The 10,552-nt window shown below is 28.3% G+C and overlaps 1 protein-coding gene across 1 annotated transcript in view; it reads left to right on the forward strand.

The window, feature by feature from the left end:
* The window catches only part of LOC135926071 (collagen alpha-1(IV) chain-like), a 74,130-nt gene extending 64,488 nt beyond the window's left edge, over positions 1–9,642 (forward strand). Inside the window, exons 10-12 of the mRNA XM_065461737.1 lie at positions 138–317; positions 435–693; positions 9,096–9,642. Coding sequence (XP_065317809.1) covers positions 138–317; positions 435–693; positions 9,096–9,571 — 915 coding nt within the window. The 3' untranslated portion in view covers positions 9,572–9,642. The remainder of the gene's footprint in view (positions 1–137; positions 318–434; positions 694–9,095) is intronic.
* The last annotated feature ends 910 nt before the right edge of the window (positions 9,643–10,552 follow it).

Below are 10,552 nucleotides of genomic sequence, written 5' to 3' on the forward strand. Positions count from 1 at the left end.
GAAAACTTTATAAGATTTTTTAAAAATGAATTGTTATGTAAATTTTTGGATATTGATGTAGATAAAATTATACAAGAATATGAGTATTGAAGCCTTGATCATTTAAGAGGTTTTTTAAAAAAATTTCATATTACTAGGGTTCTCAAGGAATTAGAGGAACAAATGGTAGACCGGGAAAGATGGGATTAGTGGGGGACCTAGGTGTTATAGGCGAAAAAGGACAGAAAGGCCCAGAAGGATTTAAAGGTGAACCTGGCAAAGACGGAGCTAGAGGCAAAGATGGAGATCCTGGGGCATATGGATCGCCCGGAGAACCGGTTGTTAATCAATTGTTTCTTATATATTTTATCTCTTTTCTTATATACAGACTATAATCATGATGAGTTTTTTATAAAATAAACAATCTATTGAATAATATAACTTCTTAAAACAAGGGAGATGATGGTGTGGATGGTAAAGAAGGATCCGGTGGTAAAAAGGGCCTCATGGGATTGCTTGGCAAAGATGGAATACCTGGTGTGGCAGGTAAACCTGGGGCTAGTGGAAATGATGGTCTAGATGGTTTGCCCGGGAAAAACTATAAATGTGATTGTAAGAAAACTAACCAATTAAACGGGGAAGGTAAAGTAACTTACACCAGACACGGTAGATCATCTTGTCCTTTAGCCAATGATGCGACTGAATTGTATAATGGTTCACATTTTTTTTTTAGTTTTTAAAATGATAAGAATTTTTATTATACAGTTTATACTATTCTGCCCTAAGAAAAAAAACCACTAACTTCCATTTATTATTTTTAAAATTAATATAAATATATATGAAGACCTCAGAGTTCTTATATATAAGATATTATACCCTTCTGTATCTTGCACCATGTATCTTTTGTCAATACTTATGTCTAAATCCAAGATATTTTATTTTTAAAAGAATCTTGTATTGTCATTTCCTTTACAAGCATGAAAATACAGATAATTTTTTATGTTTTGTCTAAAAAATTCAATATTTATTTTTAACATTTTTTTTAGCGCGAACCTTTTATAGTGAAATTTCTACCGCGAATGTATTTGCGCAAAGTCATTATAGCGAGCTCATTACTGCGAAACAATAAATATATTGCAAATGCATTTAAAGGAAAACAACATATTCAATATTAATTCACTCACATCCAGGGGTTCGAACCGAACCGCAAAACCGGAATGAACCGTTATGATTTTCTGAACCGTAACCTTAACTGAACCGTTATGAAGAAAATATTAAAAGAGCGAACCGAACCGTTATAAATATTTCGGTTTTAAAAATAATTAATTTTAAATTATTAACCTAAATTTAAAATTTTAATTTTCCTGAAGTATATCAAAAACTTAATTCGTTAAAATTAGATATAGCAACTAGATATGATAGGTCCATATTGGGGATCAATATTCAATTTATAATTAACGGAAAAATAAAATTAAGGACTCTATGCATGAAAGTGATTAAAGAACGACACACATCAGAATATCTTAAAAAAATTATTCTAGATGTTCTAAAAGAATATGAAATAAAAATTGAGCAGATTTACACAATACCACCGATAATGCAGCAAATATGATTAAGTTAATTAAGCTATTAATACTACACGATGAAGAAGATGATGACCTTAACGATTATTTAATTAATGATGATTTAAATAATAATGATATAGATAATGACGATTTAAATAATAATGATATAATTCATGATGAAAATAAAGAACTTTTTAATATTGAAAATATTAATCTTGCACCAAATGCCAGATCCATATTAATAGGTATTAGATGTGCTTCACATACATTTCAATTGGCAATTAATGATTGCATTAAAAATTCAAATGAAATTGTCATTATAAATAAAGCAAGAAACATCTGCAAAAAAATAAGAAATCAGACAACAATGGCTATTCTCTCAAAATTAAATTTGAAAAAACCACTAATAGATTGTTGCACAAGATGGAACTCTATCTATTTAATGTTGGAGAGATTACTAGAGTTAAAAAGCTTTTGCCAAGAAATATCGCTCCGATCGCGAAAAATGTTTATCAGAGAATGAATGGAAAATAATTAGTGACATATTAAAAGCTTTATATCCAGCTAATGTTTTGACAAAATATTTACAAAGTGAACAATTGATAATGGGCGATTTTTATGCTGCGTGGATCAAATGTCTCATGCAAACGAGTAAAGTAGACACTCCATTTGCCAGACTTTTAGTTTCTACGATGAAAGCACGAGAAATAAATTTCAAAAATGAAGTTTTTTGCTCTGCTATTTATCTCGACCCTAGATATAATGTATTTTTAACTTTTGAAGAAAGAGAGATCGCCAGAAAGCATATTTGTAAAACTTGGAACTTGATACAAAATCTAAATAATCTGAATATTGAAATTCTAAATACTATGCCTACGTGTTCGTATTCGAAGGATAATTTAGATGATTTTGAAAATTTATTAAAGTCGCATGAAAGTCTTAATAGAAATAATTCTCAGGGCATCGAAAATTATAATAAATGTATAGAAATAGAATATATAATTCGGTCATTTGATAATATAGAGAGATTAGAAAAAGATACTAATCTTTTGAATTATTGGGAAAATGTAAAGAATAGTATGCCAGAACTTTATAAGTTAGCTATAACTGTGCTAGCAGTTCCAGCTACGCAGGTCTCCGTAGAAAGAGCATTTTCAAGCCTTAAGTTTATACTCTCTGCCCAGAGAACTCAATTAAATCCTGAAATATTAGAAAATATTTTAGTTATCCGTTCGAATTCTCTTTTTAAACCTAAATAGTATAGTATACATATTATTTTATTCATTATTGTATTTACGCATGTTTGTTTTTATCTTATTTATTTATAAAATAAAAAAAAACTAATTTGTCTAATTTATGTTTCCTAAATTTAATAAAAATATCTATTAGATTATCATGGATAAATTAAATAAGAAATTATAAACTAAAAAGATTTTTCTCTAAAATTAATATATACATGGTTAATGATTAATTTTTTTTTAAATTAAATTTATAAAAACCGGAACAAACCGAAAAGAACCGTTATAAATTATAAACCGAACCGATATGATTTTTTTTTAAAAAACCGAAATGGAACAAAACCTTTATAAAATTTTAAACTAAAAACCGGAACGAACCGAACCGTTATACTAAACGGTTCGAAACCCTGCTCACATCCTTAAATTATAAAAGCGTGTCATAACACCCCCTCATTCCCATGCTAAGATATATGTTTTAAAAATACTTTTAAAAATTTGATTTTTCTTATGATTTGTAGTGATGGAGATGATTAACAAAACAGTCGAAAAATATTTCTATTTGAGATTCATGTCGAGATATTATAATTTATATCTTCCACCCCCATATTTCTCTTAAAAACATAGAGATGAATAACAATGTAAACACCTTCTTTTATTAGCTTTCATTTGATACCCATGTAAAAATATTATGTTACAAATATTCCACCCCCCCCCCTCCAACCAGGCTCAGACTTAAATGACTGTAATATGTATTAAATATATTTTTTTAAATAAACTTTCATTTAATATTATTTCAAGGTAGGTTTTTACATCTCTCCTACCCCCTATCAATGAGCTAGATCAAAGAACTTAGAGGATTCAAAAAATATTTTATTCACTTTCATTTGTTGTCCTTGTAAGATATTTCCTGTAAAAAACAATTTAAATCTCTTCAAACCTAGATATGAGATAGTCTAGAGAGAGAGTGATGGGTAATTTTAATAGTACTCAGAACCATTTTATTGGTTACCATTTGATACCCATGTCTAAATATTTTTAGAGTAATGATTAATTAAAACTCAAAAAATCATGGTAATGCACTTAAAAATAGTAAAAATTCGGGGTGATAATGTATATTAGAAATTCAATTCTGAGAAAATTAAAATTTTACTTAGCAAAATCATCTTTTGGGAATTCATTGAAAATTACTTTAAGTAGTTTTAATTCTGAGTAATTAAGGGAAAAAATTAATATATGTTGAAGCACTAACTTACACTTATTGCAATTAAGCATTACATATTTGCTTAAGCTTCAGAATTAATGTTTCCCAAAATTTGGCAAACTTTATGCTTAAAGCTACGTCTTAATATTAGATTCAGATAAAATATTTTGGAAATAAAACTATTATTTTTTATCTAATTAAACCGAAAAGATAAAAAAAATATCTATAAAAATCGTATAATCATAAGATTCATAAATATTTTGAAATTGGAGAAATCCTTAGATGAATTTATTTTGGAATCGCCATTCAAAATTCGATAAAAACCGTTAGTTTTTATTTTACTTTTACCTCTGATTTTGGTTAGTGACTTTTTTCAACTGATTGATGAATTTATATTGACCCTTCGCAATATATTTTTCGCTATATTGTCTTCACAATTTGGGTTTCGCGATAATGAATTCGTTATAAAACTTTCGGGATTATTGATTTGCAATAAATGTTTCGCTGAAATGTATTCGCTTTAAAGGTTTCACTATTGATAATTCGGATATTGTCTTCACGGAATAGTATTCGCTAATGTAGATATGCAGAATAGTATTCGCGATAAAAGTTTCATTATAAAATTCATTCTCGATGGGTTCGTGAAAGTTTCTCGATAAAAGTTTCGCTAAATTGACAGAGAACCGGTAAATTTCATGAACTTTCAGATATTTCTAATTTTTTACAAGAGTTTGTTAAATGTTAAATAATGGGCTATTTTGGGGAAAATGCACTTATTTTTTTAGATATCTTTGGATATAATTGAGCTAGAGGCGCCATTTAAATTTCTTTATATAGATTAATGGTAGGTCTTTAAAGTTAATGTCAAAAACGGAAATGATCATAAAATCAAATCGCCATTTTTTTTCTCTCAAATTTTTTAAATATATGTAAGATTAATTTATAAATTTGCAAATTCTCTAGTTGGACGGAGCTAGAGTATATGGCATTTTAATCATTATTCTATTGCAAATATTTGAAATTAATCAATAATTGTAGTACAGGTCAAAAGCTATCAAACATTTCATTTTAATATTTTAAACATTTAGTTATTTAAGAGATCCGATGGAAGTGTGTGAGGGGGGGGGGGGGAGGCTTTGGTTTATGATTTGAATTTCTCTCTTTAAAAAAAATTATTTTTTATTATAATTTTATTGTAAACAAAATTTATTTTTATAAAAATATTTAATTTTTATACATTGTCAATTGAATAATTTTCAGAATATTAATATAATTTCCCTAATCATAAAAGCATGCTATCCGGACATGGGTTTGACCTTCAGCACATGATATTTTCTTATATTTATCATCCATATGCGAATTAATTCCAGTGATATTTGTTCTCCAAAAATTAAATAAATATAAGGTATTTAATATTTAACTCTCATATGGATGCTGAAGGCTAGTTATATTAGATACTGCCAAGTTGACATATGAGAGTTTTCTAAATAACTTTTAATAAATAACAACAATATATTTGTAAGATCCATATTTATATATCAAATGATGTAATCACGAAGTCGCCTCCGATCTAGAAATATATTTTAACAAAAAGTATCTTGTATTTTAGACACTCTTATTTAGCAAACGATACAAGTCTTATATCTTTTTAATAAGATATGTATTTTTCTATAAATAATCTGTATTTAGATTCTTTTTTTAAGAATCTGCTTAACCCTAAAATTGTTAATTATTTAAATGAAATTTTAGGACATTATAGTACAATCTTGTGGGTATATATAAAACTTTACCTCCAGCCATTTTAGAATATGACAAGATTAAAAAGTGGGACGTGATTCAACAAAAAAACGACCACATGAAATCGAATCGGATAATGTTTATATGAAATCTCTCTTTAGTTAATTGTTTAATCTTATAATAAAAATTTTAACTTTTTCTAATTTTTTAATTCTTTGGTCTCTAATGACTCGTGGAAAGACAGATATATATTAGTTAACTATTAATGCATTCAAAGGGAATAAAAATCGCTGTCGACCTAAACATTAATACATGCAGGATTCAAGATATAATTCGAATTTAATTTGAGGATTTACAAGGAATATCAAGAAAAATGCCGGATATATTATTGGGTCTATTTAAAATTAAAGTAAAATACACGTCAATCTATTATATTTTGATTTTTTGAAAATTTCTTCCAAAATTCACCTGAATTAGGATTCATAAACCTTTTTATTTATAAGGTAAAGTTAGTTTATTAATTCGTCTATATTCAACATTTTTTTATAAAGTGAAAAAATAACCTTTAGAAAAAGAAAATTTTTTATTGCAATTGAATTATTCTCCATGAATAAAGCTATATTTAGTCATGTTAAAAAATAATAGTGTACTAATAATAATCCCGTTCTGAGAAAGAAAAATGATGTAAGGCTCTTAATTCCTAAAAGTGTAATTATCTGCAATTATATGATTGGAAAAGGTTTGTAGGGATTGTAATTCATAAATGGCATTGTAAAATCTAAAACTAATAAAAAATATTCTCTTATTAGCTTATCCAATCAAAAAAGTATTTGCTTCAAGAAATATCTTCTTCATCAAAATCAAAATGATTATTGGAAATGGTTATTGCAATAGTCTTTATTAAGTCAACCTCAATCTAATCAGAAATATATGTGGAATTATGAAGAGTTATCAAAGCATAATCGTAAAGTAGCTATATAAATATTAGATGTAGCATGGAGCCAGAATTAATATAACTATATTCAGTTGAGGTAATTTAAGCAATGACTATTGGCTGAAATATAAAGTTATTTAATTTTGAATATTTATTAATTTTTCTATTTTCCCCACAAGTAAGAGGGTTTGTATTAATCGATGAAGGAAAGGATGATACTCAGGTTGTATCCCAAATAAGGGATTTCCCATTAAACCAGGGGGTGCAGGTTAAGCCGTCGGCTGAGGCCGTCTTGTAATGAGAGGTTGGTAGGTTCGGGGATGTTGGGTATTTTAGCTTTATTAAAAGCTTTATGTAAGATTTTATTAATTGCTTTATGCCGGAGATGGCGTCCTAGGCTGCGGGTGCAGTTTGTGTCTGGCGTTAGGTTGATCAGGTAGGCTGCATTGGTGGCAAGAGTGTGAATGTGTAAGCGAGCATCCAAGTCTAAAGCCTATAGTAACTCTCAGTTGGTCATTGGTTAAGAGATTATCTAAGGTTTGGCTTGGAAGTGCTTCGAGCCATTCATGCCCGCGGTATTTATCGTTGTTTTATAATAGTTGTATATCGCTGATTTCGGTAGGGTTAAGACTATTTTGTAATTTTTTTATTAGGGGTTCGATGATAAATTTCGGTAGGAAATGTATAATCGACTGGGGTTAGGAGATTCCATCTTTCTATTGCTGCTGAAAGAAGATCAGGGGGAGTTATGAATAAAGAGATAGCAGAATTGAGCGATAGGCGATTTGATATAAATAGAGAAAGGTAAAGTAGTTCTAAGGGGATCAAGTCGATATTACCTAATTTAGCGGGTAATTGGGCTAGGTGCCAATTAAAGTCTGTTAATGAAAGGTTGAGGATCCTTTCTATAAAGGTCTTTAAGCGATTATTGTGTTGAATGAAAAATTTTGAGGAGGTGAATGAGAATGAGTGGAAGAGATGTGAGATTTTGGGAAGATATAAACACTTTTTTAATGAGTAAAAAAGCTGGTACGATGGAATGTGGTTGATAAATTTTTCCAACTTTTGCATCTCAGAAAAAGCTTTATCGATATTTTTTTCGGATATATTATTTTTAAGTAATGGGGAGCCCAATAGTTGGATATCTTCTTTTTCGATATTAGTGTATTCTTTAAATAAATCTAATTCAATTTTAGTTTTATTTAATTCTAAACCTATTTTAGAGTAATTTTTGTGCACCACATATGTCATCTTCATTTATTTTTTTGGAAATTTTGTTGCAGGTATTACTGAAACTTTCGTTAGAAAAATTAGGATTTTTAACGTATTCTAATAGTGTTAAATTTTCCAAATTTTTGAGTCTGTCTTTTATTAGGTTAGGTAGTGAGATAGATTTGTTATCTCTACATATATTTTTTTTAAAAAACTTTATCACGAAAATTTTTTAGAATAACAAACTAAATCGCGAAAATTTTTTAGCATAACAAACTAAATCGCGAATTTTTTTTAGCATAACAAACAAAAATCGCGAATCCTTATTTCTTAAACAAAAACTTCAATTGGAAATTTTCAAACACAATTATACTTGCTTTTTAGGTACATTTTCATTATTAAATTAAGCTCTTTTTTAAAAAAAAAATTTAAGCAAGATATAACTAAAACCTTCCAACATTATTGTGGTGGGGAGGTCTTATTGAAGCACGTCCCACTTTTGAATTTCATGATGATCTTGATATGGCTAATGAAAAATAAAAATTCCTATTTAGATAAAGGAATATACTATTATTTTTTAAAGGCCCATTAAAAAAAATAATGTTGTTAAAAGTTAATTTAAAAGTTAATTTTATTTAGTTTTCTAGCTTATCTTAAAAGTTAATAGTTACATTGCAGAAAACTTTTAAAATTATTTTAAATTAATTAAAGAAATTTAAATGAAAATACAATTGAATAAAGAAATAATTGCATGGAGTATAATTTCACAAAATATATTATAGGATAATAATATTTATTTACACTGAAAAAATATATAAACTCCCTAATATAACTTTTTAGTTGACTTTGTCTAAACTATTTTCAAAATTGGTGTCTAAAAAGGTGTGCTATCCAAAAATAAGCCTCTTTAGGCATTAACGTTCCACAGGAGGGCTATATGTATGTGGAATATCATATTAATAATATATATTAATATTTAACATATGCATCAAATGTAACTAGTTACTTTTGTTGTTACTTTCTCATAATTACTTTAGCAATAGTAAAAATAAGTCCTTCGTGTCTTCTTTCAATTCCAAAAATCATGTGTTTAAAGGTGGTCTTTTTTCTATTAAGGCAGAATAATATTATATTATATGATTTAACACTAATATTTAACAAAGTAAAAGAATAAAAACTGACTTTAATAACTTCCTTTTTTAAACCTATAAAATTTGGCATTATTCTAGGCTACATGGCTTCCGGGCACTTTTTGTATACGGGAAGCGGAGGCGATTTTCTGTGCCTGCCAAGTGATGCCTCTTTTTCCAAATACACCGATGTTTTCGACTCAAAGGCTAAAATATTTGCCGTAGTTTTTCGTGTAAGCCCTAACAAAAGCCCATTTTGGCATCCTCTAGAAAGCAACAGTACACTGTGTTGCACCGTATGTCACGTGCCTCGTAACACAGCACTCATGATACCGGGTGATATGTATTGTCCTCAAGGATGGACCAAAGAATATTCGGGGTTTCTTATGGCTGCTGCGGCCCATAACACGCGTACCTCGTTTGTTTGTGTAGATGAGGACCCAGAGGGACAAAGCATGAGACCAGACGAGCTAGGTGGTTCCAATTTGTACGTGGTAGAAGTCCAGTGCGGAATATTGCCTTGCATAAAATATCCCAACGGCTACGAAATACCTTGCGTTGTTTGTACTAGGTGATATATTACATCATGAGGTTGGGGATTTTTTAAAATTTATGATTTATGTTACAATTTAATAAATTTTCGACAACTTTGTGAGCAATCTTATTATAATTATGAATTTGTAATTTTAATATATTTTGTAATCATAATTCATTACTATTGCTCTTCTTACTTATCGCAAATTAAACTTTAAACTTATTATCACTCGCTACAATTTGAGTTGCCAGATTTATTTGGCAATTATTTGGTTATTTTAATTTTTAAAAAATTGAAGTCTTTAATAAGATTTACATCAAGAAAAATAGACATCAAAAAGAACCAAGTATAATTTATATTCCAAGATTTAGCCATGGCACGAATAAACTTAAGAAAAAATATTAAATATATCATATACTTTTTCTTGTGATAAATTCAATTTTTGTAATTTGAACGGTAACCTTATTATAACAAATATAATAATCATAAATATAAAAAAAATGGATTGTAGGCCTTGTCCTAAGGAAAATTAATATTTACAAAAAGAGAACTTTGCTAAAATTGTAGCTTGATATTTATGGCTTCTAAAGAAAAGGTATACTATAAATTTCAAGGTAAAATTATAGTAAGTTCCTCTTTTCTATAGATTGTTGGTAACAATTTTATAGATATATAAGGCCCACTAAAGGTATTACGTTACTTAATTTATGTGTCCTTATAAGATTAAGTAATAAAATTTTTATGAGAAACAGGAATATGCATATTAGTAAACTTTAAAATAAAATTTTGTGAATCATAGTATCTTAATGTTTTGTAATAGCTTGACACTTAAACATTGGAATGCCCTGGATTATGCTAAGTAGGGGGCCCTTAATAGTTGAAATTTCCCCCCATACTTTTTATTGGCCGTCTTTGTATTCACTCATTCTAAGGCTTTGACTGTTATATTTTTATAAAAATAATTTAGGCTTTTCACTTTTTTTTATAAATATGCTTTTTTCTAATAATTTTGAATTAGTTA

The sequence above is a fragment of the Gordionus sp. m RMFG-2023 genome, chromosome 3, assembly GCF_954871325.1.
Source record: "Gordionus sp. m RMFG-2023 chromosome 3, tfGorSpeb1-WG-v2, whole genome shotgun sequence".
Lineage (NCBI taxonomy): Eukaryota > Metazoa > Nematomorpha > Gordioida > Chordodea > Parachordodidae > Gordionus > Gordionus sp. m RMFG-2023.